This window comes from Stomoxys calcitrans, chromosome 1 (assembly GCF_963082655.1).
Source record: "Stomoxys calcitrans chromosome 1, idStoCalc2.1, whole genome shotgun sequence".
Lineage (NCBI taxonomy): Eukaryota > Metazoa > Arthropoda > Insecta > Diptera > Muscidae > Stomoxys > Stomoxys calcitrans.
Window position 1 is genome coordinate 174,692,819 of NC_081552.1, and position 19,997 is coordinate 174,712,815.

Sequence of the window (19,997 nt, forward strand, 5' to 3'; positions counted from 1 at the left end):
TGCCCAAAAAGTAATTGCGGATTTTTCATATAGTCGGCGTTGACAAATTTTTTCAACGGCTTGTGACTCTTTAATTGCATTCTTTCTTCTGTCAGTTATCAGCTGTTACTTTTAGCTTGCTTTAGAAAAAAAGTACGCGAAATTTTGTTTACATTTGTTTGTTTGGCGTCAATTTTAATATGGAGCCCACAAAGGAGCATTTTCGTCATATTTTACTTTATTATTTCCGTAAAGGAAAAAACGCGGAGCAGGTTGCTAAAAAGTTACGAGATGTGTATGGTGATAAAGCCTTAAAAGGAAGACAGTGTCAAAATTGGTTTCGCAAATTCCGTTCTGGAGATTTTTCACTTAAAGATGAGCCACGTTCAGGTCGACCAAATGAAGTTGATGATGACCAAATCAAAGCATTAATCGAATTGGATCGTCATGTAACTGAGCGTGAGATAGGAGAGAATTCAAATCTACCAAAATCAACCCTTCATTATCACATAAAAAGTCTTGGACTGGTGAAAAAGCTTGATATTTGGGTACCACATGTATTGAAAGAAATTCATATAACAAACCGAATCAACGCTTGTGATATGCACCTTAAACGCAATGAATTCGATCCGTTTTTAAAACGAATCATAACTGGAGATGAAAAATGGATTGTTTACAACAACGTTAGTCGAAAACGATCATGGTCCAAGCATGGTGAACCAGCTCAAACCACTTCAAAGGCTGATATCCACCAAAAGAAGGTTATGCTGTCTGTTTGGTGGGATTGGAAGGGTGTGGTATATTTTGAGCTGCTTCCAAGGAACCAAACGATTAATTCGGATGTTTACTGTCTACAATTGGACAAATTGAATACAGCCAACAAGGAGAAGCGACCAGAATTGGTCAATCGTAAAGGTGTCATATTCCACCAGGACAACGCTAGACCGCACACATCTTTGGTCACTCGCCAAAAACTGAGTGAGCTTGGCTGGGAACTTTTGATGCATCCACCATATAGCCCTGACCTTGCACCATCAGACTACCATTTATTTCGATCTTTGCAGAACTCCTTAAATGGTAAAACTTTCGGCAATGATGAGGCTATAAAATCGCACTTGGTTCAGTTTTTTGCAGATAAAGGTCAGAAGTTCTATGAGCGTGGAATACTAAATTTGCCAGGAAGATGGCAAAAGGCTATCGAACAAAATGGCAATATATATTTGATTAAATTTAATTCTAAATTTTATTAAAAATGCATTTACTTTCTTTTGAAAAATCCGCAATTACTTTTTGGGCAACCATACATAGCTGATTCGGATCCTTATGGCTTGGAAATTGTATAACAACATAAACCCTAAAGTGGAACTCTTTTTGACTCCTTCTGACATACAGAAGGTGTTCTATGGTCTCTTCTTCTTCGATGTTCTCACAGCTTCTGCAAAAGTCGTTGCTGGCAACCTTCAGTGTGTCGGCTTGTTTTCCGATTAGACAGTAACCTGTCATGACGGACACAATAAATGAGATGTCTGTTCTAGCCAATGACAGCAAAGCGGTAGAAGTCTTCAAGTCTATATTAAGCCACATAGTTTTGGAATGCTCACGCCCCTTCTTTGTGACCATCTATCATTTGTTGTAATCCACACTGCATGGAACATCGGATATTGTATCAACGATAACACAGTGTCCTAAGCCGCCACATGACCAATGAGAAAGCTCTCTTAACCTCACGGCAGTGGTCGCTCCAATTTGTCTAGCCACAGTGTCCAGAGGCAAAGTATGTAGCATAAAATTCGGTGCATCAGATGGTGTAGTGTTCAGTGCGGCTGTGATGCACAAACAAGCCATCCTTCGGATCCGGTTAAGTATTGAGCAGTAGGTGGCCGTCCATCAGACCACAACACCATATACTTTATAGATCTGACAACTGCAGAAATGGCTATATTAGAAAAATTGATATATTAGATACAACTTTTTATTTATTATGTCAAAGTATTGTTGTCACTTTGACATAATAAATAAATTTTTGTATCGTAGCTATAGATTTATATACCAAATGTTGTTGGTGCACAGGTCTCATCTAATAGACATACTAAGAAATGTAATCTTAATGCTGCTAATCTAGGCAATATTTTTTAATTCTTCAATTTTCCACCCAATTATTTTATGGTAATATTTAAATTATTTATGGATAGAAACCTCAACAGAAAACTCAAACACTCCATAATACCACATTCCTTGAGAAGCTGTAATGCCGAGATCCCACCATGTAAACAAATAAATCTGTTTGCCTCATAGGGGAATTATAATAAAATTAGGTGCAAGAATTTCATGTGGAACTGAAAGGCAATAAACTTTAACAACCTTTGGGAGACACTAGAAAAAGAACATAAATTCTCCTAATTCAGATAGGGTGATCATTGCCAAAGTGATGAAAACTAAAAAAATATGCAGGAAAAAGCTTACATTAAACTATAACGAGCAAATTGAAGAAAACCGAGGCAACAACTTATTGGCGAAGTGTAGCACGAACTTCTAAATAATTGCGGAAATGTGGAAAGATTTGTTTCATATTCTTGCGTTTAAGACATAGGCATATTGTACGATAATGACAATATGGAACTCAACTGAATGCTATTCGGGAGTAGATTACGAATATGGTCTGGAAGGAGCAACAGGCTTTATAATTTGTTGATATAGGAAGATGGCGGACCCTTTTCCCATGGACATTCTACTAAGGAACAGTGGCAAACTTCTCACATATCAATGAGTGCAGTCCAGTTCAAGTTTCTTAAGCTGAATGATAAGAGGCCTCTTTGTTATAGTCGAGTCCGAAAGGCGTGCCGCAGTGCGACACCTCCTCGGAAAGAAGTTTTACATGGCATAGTACCTCACAAATGTTGCAAGCATTAGGAGGAGAAAACCACCACTGAAAATTTTTCTGATGGTCTCGTCAGGATTCGAAACCAGGCATTCAACGTCAGACATGCTAACCTCTGCGCTACGGTGGCCTCCAACCTCTTCCGTTACGCCAAAATCACCTCCCAAGCACACAGAACACTCCCCATACCCCCATTTTCAAAAACGCCAAATCTCGGATATGGGTGCGCCGATTTAAGCGAAATTTTGTATGACAGTTTATGGTATCCCAAAAAAAAAAACAAAAAAAGAAATTGGTATACAATTTTTAGGTCAAATAACCTGGAGGGACGCCCCATCCAAAAATCCACCCGATTAGACATATTTACCGATTGGAACTATATGGGTGCCAAATTAAAGGCATTAAAGAGTAGAGTATGAACTTGGCCTTTAAATGACACCGTAAGTGTCGGGGGGTCCCCCACCCCCAAAAACACCAACCAACAGAGCACTTTTACCGCTTTGGGCAATATTGGTATCAAATAAAAGGAATTTAAAAGTAGAGTACAAATCTGACATAAAATGTATTCCTTGGTGCCTATGGGGCCTGACTACCCCCCAAAAACCCCCTGCAGGACATATTAACCGATTGAGACAATATGGATATCAAATCATTGGTATATGAAAGTAGAGTAAAAAGCTGATATAAAAATGTATTCCTTGGTGTCTGAGGCGACCTCTCACACCCCCCAAAATCACTCAACAAAACATATTTGCCGAATGGGATGGTATAAGTATCAAATGAAAGGTGTTTGGAAGTTGAGTACACATTTGTTATAAGAATTTGATCCAAGTGTCTACAGGGCCACCCCAACCCCAAAAAAACCCAAAACGGGCATGAATGTCCAACATCATAAAACGGGTATCAAATTAAAGGTCTTTGGGAGTTGATTACGAATATGGTATACAGATTTACGACAGAGTCTGAGACCGGCCCAACCAATAAATATCCTTCAATATGACGTGTAGTTCGAGCAAGATAATGTGTGAGTTAAAAATAGGGTCTATGTCAGTAGAGTTCGAATCTAATGTTGATATAAGGATTCAAGTATCTGGGTCACGCCCTGCCGTTTAGCAGGACACGTAGATCGCGAGAATAAAGGACTCAAATAAATTGTCTTTGGGGTCTTAGCGTCAGGGGGACCAACCCACTCCTCCCTATAAAAAAAAAACATCAAACTATCATGTAGGACGACCGAGAATATAGTACTCAAATGGAAGGATATGACAGAGGGCAATCCCTCTCCCCTATCCTACCCAAAAAAAAAAGGAATTAAAAATAATATATGAAGGCCGACCAGGATAGAAGAGGACAGCAATAAAAGGGCTTTGGTAGTAGAGCACACTTTTTACCCTCAAATTGGGATGGACACAGGAGGACCTACGGATCTTAAAAATGTGATAGCTTTGAAATATGATTTTGAAAGTAGATACTTACTTAAAGTGTGTAGATCTGAATGAGACCCGTATCCCTGAATATCTTGATAGGCACCTACAAAATGCTTGACATTATGGGGCTCAAACTAAATCGTGCTCTAGCACGATGCTGATATTATTTAAGGGTCCACCCCTTAAACTCCCTTCAAACCGGCCATGTTTGCCTACTATGGCATAAAGAGGCTCAAATAATAGGTTTTTGATAGTAGAAAAGGAATTTGATATCCAAATTTGAGGCCAAGTGTATGGGGGTAGTCCAATGGCAATTGGGGCTCAAACAAAAGAAATTTGGGAGTAGAGCACGATGCTGGTATTTTTTCAGGGCTTACTGAGTGGGTGGCGCCCCCGCCTTATATACCCCTCAACTGGACATATTTGTGGATTATGGAAAAAAGGGGCTCAAATCTAATAAAGGGTGATTTTTTTGAGGTTAGGATTTTCATGCATTAGTATTTGACAGATCACGTGGGATTTCAGACATGGTGTCAAAGAGAAAGATGCTCAGTATGCTTTGACATTTCATCATGAATAGACTTACTAACGAGCAACGCTTGCAAATCATTGAATTTTATTACCAAAATCAGTGTTCGGATCGAAATGTGTTCAAATTTTGACAAATTTTGTTCAGCGATGAGGCTCATTTCTGGTTGAATGGCTACGTAAATAAGCAAAATTGCCGCATTTGGAGTGAAGAGCAACCAGAAGCCGTTCAAGAACTGCCCATGCATCCCGAAAAATGCACTGTTTGGTGTGGTTTGTACGCTGGTGGAATCATTGGACCGTATTTTTTCAAAGATGCTGTTGGACGCAACGTTACGGTGAATGAACACATTTCGAACCGAACACTGATTTTGGTAATAAAATTCAATGATTTGCAAGCGTTGCTCGTTAGTAAGTCTATTCATGATGAAATGTCAAAGCATACTGAGCATCTTTCTCTTTGACACCATGTCTGAAATCCCACGTGATCTGTCAAATACTAATGCATGAAAATCCTAACCTCAAAAAAATCACCCTTTATATATGTGTTTTATGGCCAAGTGTTTCAGGGACGCCTCATCTCATAAACTCCCCCTGAACCACAGATATATACCGACTATAGCAAATTGTAGTTCAAATGTGGTTTTTGAGAGTAGAGTATGAATCTGATATCCACTTTCGGCGCAAAGGGTTTGGCTACACCAATCCACCACCAAAACTAAAAGAATGAAGTATATCTAGCATCCAAACTTTAGTGGGCGGACTCTCCACTTACCCTATTTTCAAAAAAGCTAGATCTCGGAGATGGGTGGAGCAATTTATGCAAAATTTAGTTTGTTTATAAAAACTAAAAAACAAAAATTTGGTAACCATATTTAGGGTGGGATATCTAGTGGAGCCGCGCCACATTTAAAGCTCGCTTAATTTGAATATAAACTAATAATGACAATATGGAGCTAAAATGAAAGGTATTTAAGACTAGAGTACGAATCTAATATATGGCGGTCCACCTCACCCCCAAAAATACCCCCATACCGGACATATTTACCGACCATAGCAATGTAAGGCTCAAAGGAAAGGTATTTGGGAGTAGAGCACCAATATGATATCCACATTGGGGAGAAATATCTTAAAGTCCATACCAGCACCTCCAAACAGGACTTTCCTGATCGTGCCAGTATAGGGCTCTTATAAAATAAGAAAGTGGAAGAAGGCGCAGCGGAGCGGATACGTCTTGCATATTTTGATAAGCATCTAATTTTGATAATAAAATTTCAAAAATTTCAACTCAACAAAGTCTTAACGTTTAGAGGGCAGTCACCCTTTACTTTACCGTTAGCATTTTGTGCCAAGTCATGCAAGACCTTAATCTATTCTGTACACTTTAGACAAAAGTCTTCCGATACCCCATGTTATAATCGGTGTGCATTGCGATTTGTGACTTTATTTTTAGAAATCCTAAAACCAAAAGTATTCTCATTTCCTTATAAGAATTTGTTTTCCTTTTGCGCTTGTCTTTTCCTTGGTAATACCCTAATACTCCTTGGGGAAATGATGTTGATTTTAAAAATGCAACGGATTAACGAATGCCCTGCCGGCTATTCGAGAATGGTTTAACAGTAAATGTTCACATGGAACATGCCGCCAACGAAAATAAAAACCGAAAACTGAAAACTTTTTGGAACAACGCCAAATTATGTACAACGCTGTTTCCTGCACGAGAGGTAGAGAGAATTTTCAAATATTTCTCTGGCAACGATTTGCTTCACATCTCATCGATGTTTGGTTTTTGTTATGTTTTTCTTTTCGTAAGGAAAATTTGTTTATTTTTAGAATATCTTTTGGGAGATTTATTTATAATCACACGATGTTGTTTTTGTTTTGTTGTGTATTTTCCCTATTTTGTTTTAATTAGGTTGGCTCAATTATTTTGAATATATCGAACATCTGTTGGAATAGATCGATGATGCTATCGATGATGATCCATATGGATGGAATAGTTAGTTGATATTTATGCGCATTTTAGCCTTTTTGTATATGAATGGTGTGTTCCATATTGAAATGGCAAATACGGTTTCAGGATCGGGAAGTTTTGTTTTTAACAAGGTTACCATAATCGTCTTGTCTCCAAATTTTATTGTAATGTTCTTGGAACCGTATTTTTAACATTTTGTCTTTAGAGAACAAATTTCAGTGAACATAATTAATCAAGACCTTTGTTTACAAAAACAATTGACTTCAAATCACTTCTACTGTGATTTCGTATTTTAAAACAATGGCAAAATTAATTTTAACCTCAAAAAAAGGTGTTAAGTTCGGCCGGGCCGGACTTTGGAGACCCACTACCTCGAGTATATATGTAAACCACCTTTCATTGTCATTGTTCAATTTTGTAGAACAAAATATTGGTCTTTGTGGTAGCCATATCCAAATACAGACCGATCTGAACCATATACGACACGGATGTCGAAAAGCCTAGCATAAGTCACTGTGTCAAATTTCGGCGAAATCGAACAATAAATGCGCCTTTTATAGGGCTAAGACTCAGATAAAATAAGAGAGATCGGTCTATATGGCAGCTATATCCAAATCTGAACCGATCTGGGCTAAATTGAAGAGGGATGTCGAAGGGCCTAACGCAACTCACTGTCCCAAATTTCGGAGAAATCAGACAATAAATGCGCCTTTTATGGGCCCAAAACTTTAAATCGAGAGATCGGTCTATATGGCAGCTACTCAAATCTGAACCGATGTAAGCTAAATTGAAGAGGGACGCCGAAGGGCCTAACGCAACTCACTCACTGGGCCCAAAGTCTTAAATGTTGAAGGCCCCAACGCAACTCACTGTCCCAAATTTCGGAGAAATCAGACAATAAATGCGTGTTTTATGGGCCCAAAACCTTAAATCGGTATATATGGCAACTATGTCCAAATTTGGACCGATCTGGGCCAAATTGGAGAAGAATATCGACTGGCCTAACACAACTCAAGGTCTCAAATTTCGGCGACATCGGACAATTAATGTGCATTTTATGGGCCCAAGACCTTAAATCGAGAGATCGGTCTATATGAAAGCTATATCCAAATCTGAACCGATCTGGGCCAAATTGAAGAAAGATGTCGACTGGCCAAATATAACTCACTATCCCAAATTTTGGCAAAATCGGAAAATAACTTTGGCTTTTATGGGCCAAAAACCTTAAATCAAGAGATCGGCAGCTATATCCAAATCTGGACCGATCTAGGCCAAATTGAAGAAGGGTATCGATTGGCCTAACACAACTCACTGTCCCAAATTTCTGCAAAATCGGATAATAAATGTGGCTTTTATGGGCCTAAATCGGCGGTTCGGTCTACATGGGCTATATCAAGATATAGTCCGTATAGCCCATCTTCGAACTTAACCTGCTTATGAACAAAAAAAGAATCTGTGCAGACTTTCAGCTGAATATCTCTATTTTTAAAGACTATAGCATGATTTCAACAGACAGACGGACGGAAATGGCTAAATCGTCTTAGATTTTTACGCTGATCAAGAACATATTTACTTTATAGGGTCGAAAATGGATATTTCGATGTATTGCAAACGGAATGACAAAATGAATATGCCCCTAACTTTCAGAGATGATTCAGTTCAAACTGAAAGTGCGATGAGACAGTGAAAACGTCATTAAAACGACGAGAGGTAACGCACTGATATGAAAGCAGCATTGAAACAAGACATGATTTTGCCGTTTTTTCGGTATATGGGTTACATACGATCCGCCTTGAAGCCATACTCCAGCAGAAGAAAAGAAAGATCGGACCCGATCTATTTGTATCCGGTTCTGTGCACCGGATCACCCGGTATCATGACTCTGCTCGGTTTGCCAAAACCGCCTCCATCATCGGCTGGTATCAGTATAGCCAGTAAATGGGGCGGACGCATTTCTGATAGTGCTCTGGCTTGACGACTCAATTAAGGATTCTTTTTATCGGCAAACTTTTGTTTATAAGTATAGAGCACGTAAAGCACTATTACTTAACCACCGGTAATGACTATATTGGATCTTTGCAATTAAAGAAGTGGTGAAATGGCTAAGATGTAATGTCATAACGACGAGTGGCATAAGTATCTTCTAAACAGCCAGGCAGCCACTAAATTCCTCGAGAATATATTTCTGAATTCAAAAACCCGACCTCAACAGTCGCAGTCTCTCTACGAGATGGCTGAATAGTTCAAAATTCACATGATCTGGCAGCCAGGCCTATTGAAGCAAATATGGGACCAATTTAAGTCTTGTTCAAATTTTACTTAAAACAAAGAAGAAACAAGTAAAAGCGTGCTAAGTTCGGCCGGGCCGAATCTTATATACCCTCCACCATGGATCGCATTTGTCGAGTTCTTTTCCCGGCATCTCTTCTTAGGCAAAAAAAAAGGATATAAGAAAAGATTTGCTCTGCTATTAGAGCGATATCAAGATATGGTCCGGTTTGGACCACAATTAAATTATATGTTGGAGACCTGTGTAAAATGTCAGCCAATTCGAATAAGATTTGCGCCCTTTGGGGGCTCAAGAAGTAAAATAGAGAGATCGATTTATATGGGAGCTGTATCGGCCTATAGACCGATTCAGACCATAATAAACACGTATGTTAATGGTCATGAGAGAATCCGTCGTAAATTTCAGGCAAATCGGATAATAATTGCGACCTCTAGAGGCTCAAGAAGTCAAGATCCCAGATCGGTTTATATGGCAGCTATATCAGGTTATGAACCGATTTGAACCATACTTGGCACAGTTGTTGGATATCATAACAAAACACGTCGTGCAAAATTGCATCCCAATCGGATAAGAATTGCGCACTCTAGAGGCTCAAGAAGTCAAGACCCAAGATCGGTTTATATGGCAGCTATATCAAAACATGGACCGATATGGCCCATTTACAATACCAACCGACCTACACTAATAAGAAGTATTTGTGCAAATTTTCAAGCGGCTAGCTTTACTCCGTCAGAAGTTAGCGTGCTTTCGACAGACAGACGGACGGACAGACGGACGGACATGGCTAGTTCGACATAAAATTTCGCGACGATCAAGAATATATATACTTTATGGGGTCTCAGACGAATATTACGAGTAATTACAATCAGAATGACGAAATTAGTATACCCCCCATCTTATGGTGGAGGGTATAAAAATTAAGATATTTAAGCCAGTTTTTCAAACATATTAGGTGTGATGGCTTCAATGGCCGTGCGTTGGTATGTTGTATTTGAATTGTATTTAATGTGAAAACGCCTCTATGATACAATTACCACATTAACCACGCTCGACAACACTGTCTATCAGCTGTACTTTTCCCAATGCATGTGTTTTCGTGTAATAACAGACTTTTTTCTGCGTTAATAACACAACTTCCATGGTGCACATGATTCCGGGCATCTGTTGGAAGTTGTATTGATGGCTTCGAACGCTAGACAACAGCAACAGCTCTCATTGGTGCTCCGTGTGCCCAGGTTCGATATTTCCCATTTTTTGATTTCCAAACTGTATAACTTCCAACTGAACAATCAGATGTGAACAATTTTTACGACAAGGTTGTTGTAAATTTTGGTTTTTTTTACAAATCCAAATCATGCATAAAAATTAAAATCGAACCACAAATGTATTCGTAAATGGCAAAATACAAAGCCAATTTCGGCCAAAATTTCAAAAAATAAAAACTAAAACTCGCATATCCCCGAAATCCTCGATACTGTACACCTCAAGCAAACTTTTTGTAGGATGCGAACAATTTTTCGAAAAGCCGAGGTAACCAAAAGTCGCCCGGACCACCTAGAGCCTTGAAATTTTGCACATAATCTCGATAATTCCTCAGGTTTAACTATCTCTATCCATTCTCAAATCGGTTTTTTTTTTCGATTTTCTCCCACTGTGCAACGATAGGAACTACAATGCATTTTCCTTCTCCTCTTCCTGTGGTATCACAATGGACGAAAACGTCTGAGTCAGATGGCATACCGCCACTTAGACCTAACCTAACCATCATGTGGATAGACATCCCCTGCCGGGTGTACCCAGAGAAAAGTTGAGACCAAACGTGCTCAATTCAGTATCAAACGGTATTGATAGTAAAGTACACCGTATGGTACAAAAACAATACCGGATGGTATGGATGAAATATAAAATGATAAGTACCGTATGGTACTGGCTTTATTACCGAACTGATATTGGTTTTAATACCAATTAATAATAATACCATTTTTTGTGGTTTTTGTACCAAACAGTTATTGGTTTTTGTACCAAACAGTTATTGAACCATTGAACCTTTATGAACCAAAAAATAAAACATTGAAAATAATTTTAATCTAATTTTATTTCGATTATTTATGTTAATAATAGCAAAAAGTAATGTTACACAGTGACCAACCTCAATTCCTTGTATTCAGCAATTGATTTCATATCCATTGATTTCCAGAAGTGGGTTTCATTGGATTATACCAACACAGCATAGTTTTCCACATAAGAGACTATCACGTTTTTGATGTGGAATGTTCTTAGAATTTGTACCACTTCCATGTTCTTTGTTTTTGAGTATTTGAACAGGGTTTTACGCACTCAAATTATATTAAAACAGTTTATTTATTTGTTTAACAAATATGATATAATCGCGTCAATATTTTAAGTACAAAGCTCAACAACACTTCTGGCGCAATGACAAGAATATAAATGTGACGCCGTCAATTCTTAATAGTCTTCTTTGTCTGGCATTGAATTGATACCAAATGGTATTAAAAATCTTTGCCAATGATGCGAACAAAATAATATCACGCGCTATTGGCAAGATACCGACATTTTTCTATCAGTGTACGTCTACATAATCTAGAGCGTAAGTTTTAAGGCTACAAGAGAGATACTCTAGATCAGTGGGCAGAATATCAGGCGTGTCACAGCAGTATCTACCTGTATACAGTACTGGAAGTCGTGAACTGTCGTTCTTACAGACCAACTGACACCCATAGCACCTGAAGAAGTCAACCGCCCATGGCAAACGATAGCAGTTCTGGTTCAACTCCATTCCGGTGCAACAGCCTCAATTCCTAAATGGCTTAAATAGATGCCGAAGAACTGGATTTGTGTCCCGACTGTGAACTTAAACCGCACGACAAGATAACTGTTCAAATTTCCAGCACATCTTACTCCAGATCCCTCTGTACGCACCCCACCCATGATGCAGAGTTCTGGGATCTGGTAATTTAGCAGAACCTAGCAAATGGTTTAAGGATGAAAACACAACATACTGTTACATGAACGTCTACAGCCAGACAGACATGGTTAAATCAAGCCAGATAGTAGTTCTGATTCGATCGGTTGTTGCCACAAACTTCAAGAACTTGATAAAAACCAGTTAAAGTCAATGTTCAGGGTGCCAGCTAAATCCAAATTATGAGAACAAGACAATACTGATTATACTTATTAACAAACAACAACTAAATCTTTTAATAGCCAGGAATCAGGGCGACCATAGAATAGACTTAAACTCTCAAGACGGTCGTTGTTACATAGTGCTACTACTGTAGCGCAGAGGTCCGCCTGGGTTCGAAACCTGGCGATATCATCAGGAAACAGTTTTCCCCTGCTAATGTTCGCGTTATTTGTGAGGTACTATGCCATGCAAAAACTAATTCAAAAAAAAAAAAAAAAAAAAAGTGTCGCACGCGGCGGCACACCGTTCGCACACGTACCTTATCATTGTGCGTAAACTTGAATCGGACAGAACTCCTTGATATGTTAGAAGTTTGCCCCTGTTCCTTAATGGAATGTTCATGGCCATATTTGTATTATTAATGGAATCGCAAAGTCTCCACAATCTATTTTAACACATTATTTGAATTGATTATTGCAAAACGAAATACTTTTCGTTGTTTTTCAAACATCTTCCAGCTCGAGATCATATTCAATGCTTTCAATTCAAAGAAAAGCGTAGCAGAATAATCCGCCCCGTGGCACTATGGACATACACCTAAGCCAGTAATTGGCTTGTTGTGCGCTCTAAATACAAAAAATGTAACCTCTAAAAAAAAATCTAAATTAGGAATTACGTGCTACTTACAAAATCCTTAATTGTTTTCCATCCCACTACCCTAAGTTGGTTCATGTCTGGTATAGTGTACCCACCTAAGTGCCGGTGCCTAAACTTGTGCCGCTGGCAGCAGTGCCTCGCACTCGACCTCAAAGCATAGCAAAGGACTTACAAAAAGCTGAGCAAGTGTGTGTTATGATTCAAAACACTTCGACTGGCTTGGTGGATCATGATTTCTGATACGCCATGTATCTTCACTAACGTCTTTGTTATATTGATTAAGGTGCCTTAAATACCCAACGCATTGAGAATGGTGTAGGGCACGCTTTTGTTTTGAAACAGGGCTCAATAAGTCCTCTAACACTTTTAAGCTCAGAAGAAAACCTTATTTTCCACTATTTCGATATGAATATGATCTCGAGCTGGATCAAATGCTCTATTTTGAATTGTAATACCAAACTAGTACAGCCGAATGAGCCAAAACCCGTTACATTACAATTAAAAAAATTTAATAAAAAATAAAATACATGGGCAGTACTTACAAATTTTTCTCGTCACTGGTTATGGGTTGAGTTTTGTATCTATCCTTCAACAAATCACGGCGTATGACACTGGGCTTCAAGATTTTTGCACCAACAGCAGCTGGAGCTGCGGCACCCTCTGCCGCATTTTGCAAGGGAGACTCCCATGAAGTATTAACGGCAGCACCACTTGGAGTTGTAGCTGTTGCACTTTGATTGGTAAGGAACTTTTCCATGGACTTTATACGATCTGTCACTGAGATATTGGCTCCCGGTGTGGATGAGGTCAGACTGGCCACTAGATCGTCGGTGTTCTCTTGTGAGGTAGCAATAGCATTAAGAGCGGCTCCCAAATCTATCACAGGTGTCTGGTCTTGACGCTCCAATGAACGAGTACGTCTTTTAAGCAAGAAGGGTGAGTTGGCCTCTCGTCCCCCATTGTTGCTAGCTTCGGTGGTGGTGGTTTCGCCACTACCAAGCGAACGTCGCTTGGAAGGTGAGTCTGTTTTGAGTATGGGCCTAACCAGAGGTTCTTGACTTCCTGCCGCACTTTCACCTTCGGAAAAGGGATCGAAATCAAATTCTTCTCGGCTTGATTTGCGTGATGTCTTAAGAATGGGTTTGATTTCATGTTCATCCGAGTCGCCGGAGGATTTCTTTTTGAGAATGGGTTTTGGTGGCTTCACCGCATCTTCACTGATGGACGTCTCCAGTTTTAGTATGGGCTTGATGTCATACTCCTCGTTACAGGGTGTAAAGGAGAGGCCTTCTTCATTGAAGACCGAATTGTCGGCTGGTTCATTGGCTGACAATTCGGCAGCTGCCAGAATCACAGCTTGAGAGATCGAAACATGTTTGGTGCCTCCATGCTGGGCACTATCCGAGGGGGTGGATGTTGAATCCTTTTTCTTGAGTATGCTGTGGGGATGTTGAGACTCGCCAGCACTTCCTCCCCCACCACCGACAGCCCCACCAGCCGAAGGACAGCTATCACTTTTGAAGCTATCATAGCTGCTCTGTTTGAGAATGCCATGGGTACCCTGAGTTAGAGAGCAAGCACCTCCAAGGGCACCACCATTAGCTGCAGTTTCCTCTAGCGAATTACGGCGAGCAGATTTTATGAAAATGCTGCGCTCATCTGGAGAATGAGACCGCGAATAGTAACGAGATTCATCGAGTGAGGAACGTTTCTTGAGGATACCAGCGCGTTTCTGCTTAGACGGTGTATCCATGACACTGGCCGAAAAGGTGACGGGGGAGGCATTGCTCGAAGCCGAGCTAGATTCGCAGGCGGACAGATGATCCTTCTTCTTAAGTATCGACACAATTTGATTGGGTGTTTGACTTAGAGCGCTGTTGAGCGGATCGTCCGTGCTTTTACGTCTTAGTATGGGTGAAAGCTTTGGTGGCTCAAAACTCGATTCCCTTTCTATGCTGCGGGCCTTTAACAAACGCTGATAACGAAGAATTCCTCCCAGAATAGAACGCTCCTTGGCCTCGCCACCATTGTGATCGACATGTTCCAGAGGTTCCGGATCATAATAGATGCACTTCTCCTCATGAAATGTGGCATGTTTGCCGGTGGTCGAAGGTGAGCTGCGATTGTTTTCGTTCTCATCCCGCTCTTGGCTGATGCGTAGGCGGTGCATCGTATTAGTGAGATGAGCAATGGCATCGGCTGCAGTCTCGGAAGATTCATTGGCATTTTCTGCTATCTTCATTATCTCTGCCAGATCACTGCGGGTGCGTTCGTTCATTTTTCGATTCACTTCATCGGTGCGCTGCTTACGCAACTCCCCAATGGCAACAGTATCCGAACGCCGGCTTACTTTTGGCATGGTTTGAGCCTTGCTGCCATTGGCGCCGCTGGTTGGGGAGGACAGAGCTTCGTTCAATTGTTTGGGGCTGGCGGTTTGGGCGCGACGTCGATTGGCCAAAGCATTGGCGGTGGAAGTTGGGTCCAAACCTCTGCGGGCCATTTCCAGGTGATAAGAAAGATCATTGCGTATGGCGGGTTTGGTTGGTGACATCGCTTGAATCCTTGAGTAAGAGTAGGAGGGAGAGGTAATCAATTCCTTTACAGCAGCCGCAGCAGCATCCTCTGCAGGCACCAAGGTACGGGCCATACCCAATTCACGACGCCTCCTGCGGCGGGCTGCAGCTTCATCTGCAAAGATAGAGGAAGAAAGTGATTATTTCTCAAATGCCACCAGTAGCCTTCGAAACATCGAAACACTCCCAAACACACTCACACACACACACACATATATATAAAAAAACATATATACATACATGCAACACCATCACATATGCCATAGAAATCACATTGAAAACAGACATATTTTACACTCACTACATCCTGGGTTAGTATGAGGCAAGTGGTGAGCTCATTGTCATGACTGGCTTCGTTACTTTGGAGTGTAAAGGATTTGAAATGGAAATTTTTAACAGCTATGTTGGGTAATTTAAAATTTTGCATTGTTTTTCCCCCAAAAATGCGCTTCAACCGCAATTCTATGAAAAGACTTTGCCTCAAAGCTAGCTAGACACTTGAAGACTAAAGCTGGCTGAAATTCGGAAATGCTGTCATACCTGACTGCCTAGCAGCGGTGCAGAGCTGACATTACAACAGACGTTTGTTTTCAATGTCGATTTTTGCAAATTTTGCATGTTCGTCTACAATGTGGGGGCCCACTCACCTCATCTATTATCTTGGCTTTGGGGGGTGGGCGTTTTCCAATTAAATTTATGGCTAAGTAATCAACTGAAATCAAGCCAAGCGTTAAACTATAATATTTGCTTATTCTTTCGTTTTTGTGACCATCCATTGTAACGTTTTGGCTGGGGCAGGGCGATCAAAGCGGGGCAGATATACTCGTACACCCATTTGCTTTGCACTGGAAAATCTTTTTGGCTCTGTGTGATGAATTAAAGTGCTGTCTTGGTTATGACAACCGCGTAGATTGTCTTGCTGCCAATCAAGCAACCCATAAATGATTTGAATTCTTCGCCTAGCGAAGTCTACTTAATTTTCCGTTTGTTTTGAATTTTTCATTTCGATGGCAACAAATCATATACAATTTGCAGATGCTAAGGATTTCTATTATTAAACGGCAGAAAGCATGAACCATGAATGCTTTCTTGTCAAGACTTGCTTTTGAAAGATATGTAACACATCAGGTGAATGAATTTAAGACAAGCATTAAGTTCGGCCGTGCTGAACTTTGGATACCCACCATTTTGGATATATTTCTTATCCTATGTCATTATAACTCTACTGCGAATGTCTCCATTGTTATTTGACCTTTAAGGTCCGATCTGTACTGTAACTGGCAAGTATGTCAAGGAATCGAATGCAACTGATTGTTGGTAATTTCAAAAAAAATCGGGTAAATAATCCACCTTTATGAACCTAAATCGGCAGATTGGTCTATATGGCAGCCATATCTAACTATGGTCTGATGTGAACCACACTGTGTTCAGATATCGAGATATCTAGATTGGAAGATAGAAAGTGTGTTCAGGGGAGTGTCCTCCCGGCAAGGGTAGCTCACACAAATGACAGGCCCAATCTAGGGTATAAGCGGAAAAAATCGGCCCCTTTGTCATCAGTCCCTTAACTACAAGTGGATATACCGGACTGGAGAAATTCAGAAGGCTGTCTATATATGGAAAGAGGGCTAATGAACGAAGAGAAGATTTGCGGAGCTCTGTCGGAAGCTGTTGGAATAGGCGAGGACCACTCCTTCGGGGGTTTCGAAGGCCGCAAATGGCAGAAGTACATCAGTGACATTACAACCGCCAGAAGGACAGACACACGGACGTCGTTAAAACGTCTTCGAATTTTACGACGATTAGAAATATATATTTCTAATCGTCTAATCGTATATGTTATTTCCGACCTTGAAGGGTCGGAAATAACATACTGAATATATCCCCTATCCTATGATGCAGGATATAAAAAGTGATAAAGTAATTCCCAGCATGAATAAAATTTCCACTACTAATGCTGGAAACATTTGTGAGGTACCTTTCCATGTAATTATAAAAACCATTTAAAACTTCTCCCGAAAGAGTGCGACCACTGCGGCTCGCCGTTCGGACTTGACTATAAAAAGGAGGATCCTTATCACTGAGCTTAACCTTGAATCGGACATTACTCATTGATATTTCAGAAGTTTGTCTCTGTCCCTTAATGGATGGTTCATGGGCAAATTTCCAGACTAAATGAAATACAGTTCAATCCCCTTAGTTGAACACCTTTCAGTACAAAAAATCGGTTAATTGAAAAAAATCACTTGAACTAAGTGATTTTAAGGAAATTTTAGCACATTTCACTCCGCCTAACTGAAATACAAATGTATGCCCAATCCTATGGCAGCCGGTTGTACGTGCCGGATTGACTCAATGGCAGGGCTGCCGCGTCAGTGTACGTGCTCGTCTTTTTTTTATACCCTCCACCATAGCATGGGGGTATACTAATTTCGTCATCCTGTTTGTAACACCTTACAATATGCGCCTGTGACCCCATAAAGTATATACATTGTTGATCGTCATGTCATTTTAAGTCGATCTAGCCATGTCCGTTCGTCTGTCCGTCCGTCCGTCTGTCTGTCTGTCGAAAGCACGCTAACTTTCGAAGGAGTAAAGCTAGCCGCTTGAAATTTGGCACATTTACTTTTTATTAGTTTAGGTCGGTTGGGATTGTTAATGGGCCTAATCGGTCCATGTTTTGATAGCTGCCATATAAACCGATCTTCGGTCTTGACTTCTTGAGCCTCTAGAGGGCGCAATTCTCATCTGATTTAACTGAAATTTAGCATGAGGCGTTTTGTTATGACTTCCAATAACTGTGGCAAGTATGGCGCAAATCGGTACATAACCTGATATAGCTGCCATATAAACCGATCTGGGTTCTTGACTTCTTGAGCCTCCAGAGGGCGCAATGTTCATTCGATTTGACTGAAATTTTGTACAACGGCTTCTCTCATGACCTTCAATACACGTGTCTAATATGGTCCAAATCGATCAATAGGTTGATACAGCTCCCATATAAACGGATCTCCCGATTTTGCTTCTTGAGCCCCTACAAGGCGCATTTCTTATCCGAATGAACTGAAATATTACACAATGACTTCTACAATGTTCCGAATCGAACTATAACTTGATATAGCTCCTATAGCATAACAGTTCTTATTCAATATTCTTTGTTTGCCTAAAAAGAGATACCGCGCATAGAACTCGACAAATGCGATCCATGGTGCAGGGTATATAAGATTCGGCCCGGCCGAACTTAGCACGCTCTTACTTGTTCTTCATGGATGTGGCACAACCCAAAGTGCCTTCTACGCACGCTTCTGGTCCGTGCCTGGATTGAAAAGAATCCTGGACCCTGGTTCTGTTCGGTTTGTCAGAACCGCCTCCATCATCGGTAAGTGTCGGTGAGGTGTTACCCGTGCATGGAGTGGGTACATTTCCGATCTTGCCCTGGTCTTACATCACTACGGAAGTATAGTCATACTGAATATGTTGCATGGTTCTGTGCGAACATAGACAGCAGTAAGTCACATGCGACGTCATCGTCGCCTCCCGCTCTCGTCGTCGGACTAAGTGACCCCCCGACCTCTCCCGTGCAGCAATATACGCAACAGCCGCATCCCAGTCCCAATATTGCCAGGACAGTGCCGGGAAGTGTATCAATTTTGCAATTGAATAGCAAGATCGACGAGATTGTGGATTTTATGATTCGGAAGAACATATTGGTCGCAGCAATCCGAAGTCAAAGCTGACCAACACTTGCAGCTTGCACAGTTGACAAGGATACAATGTGCTACGTAAAGATCGCTCAAGGATTGGAGGTTGGGGGGATTGGCTTTCGTGATACACCATTCCGTGCAGTGAAGACCCATCTAGCCTGCGCCTGGTGCTAGTGACCCCTACATGGAGTGCATGGGGATAGATGTCAGGTCCGGTACTGCCGAGATACAACGTGTAAATTCCGTCAGTGTCCCAGTTAATGGCCAAGCTTACAAACCTGAGTTACTATCTGACCATAATCGTCTGGTTTTAGGGGACTTTAATGCGAATCACATTTCATGGCATACTCCCCTAGGTAACGACCAGCGGGGCATATCTTTGGCACAGCAGATTGAAGGCTCCACGTTTTGCACGGTGAATGAGGATACGAGATTAGTAATCCATTAGGATTACGAGAAGGTGTAGCAGCTCGCCAGACATTTCCATTCCATCCCCTGATCTCCTGAGTGACGTATTCTGGCAAGCCGATCTCTTTGGGGTCAGACCACCTCCCCGTAATTTTCACCATCTACCGACCACCGGACTTTATAACCTTTGAGCGCCGAACGTTTATCAATCAAAAGAAGGCCGATTGGGCTGGTTTTAGAGAGTACACTAATCGCCGCTTCAGTGAACGGACACCCCCCTAGGAGGTGCTAGTTGCCGAGAGGAAATTCGAAGACAAAATTAACGCAGCAGCCATTTGCTTTATACCAGCCGGTGGATAACCCAAAGGCAGCCCAATTTCCCGGCGCAGGCAGTGGTACTTGCAGACGAGCGTGATGGGATTCGTTGTATGGA

General features: G+C 41.0%; 1 protein-coding gene across 15 annotated transcripts in view; it reads right to left on the minus strand.

Moving 5' to 3' along the window:
* Window positions 1-19,997, minus strand: part of LOC106082465 (supervillin) — a 927,162-nt gene that overhangs the window by 393,676 nt on the left and 513,489 nt on the right. For 14 of the 15 annotated variants that reach the window (XM_059360289.1, XM_059360288.1, XM_059360287.1 and 11 more), the window contains one exon: window positions 13,422-15,567. In XM_059360289.1, the coding sequence (XP_059216272.1) occupies window positions 13,422-15,567 (2,146 nt within the window). Of the gene's footprint in view, window positions 1-13,421; window positions 15,568-15,692; window positions 15,895-19,997 lie in introns of those variants that run through there. The other variant, XM_013245001.2, reaches the window with a different exon arrangement.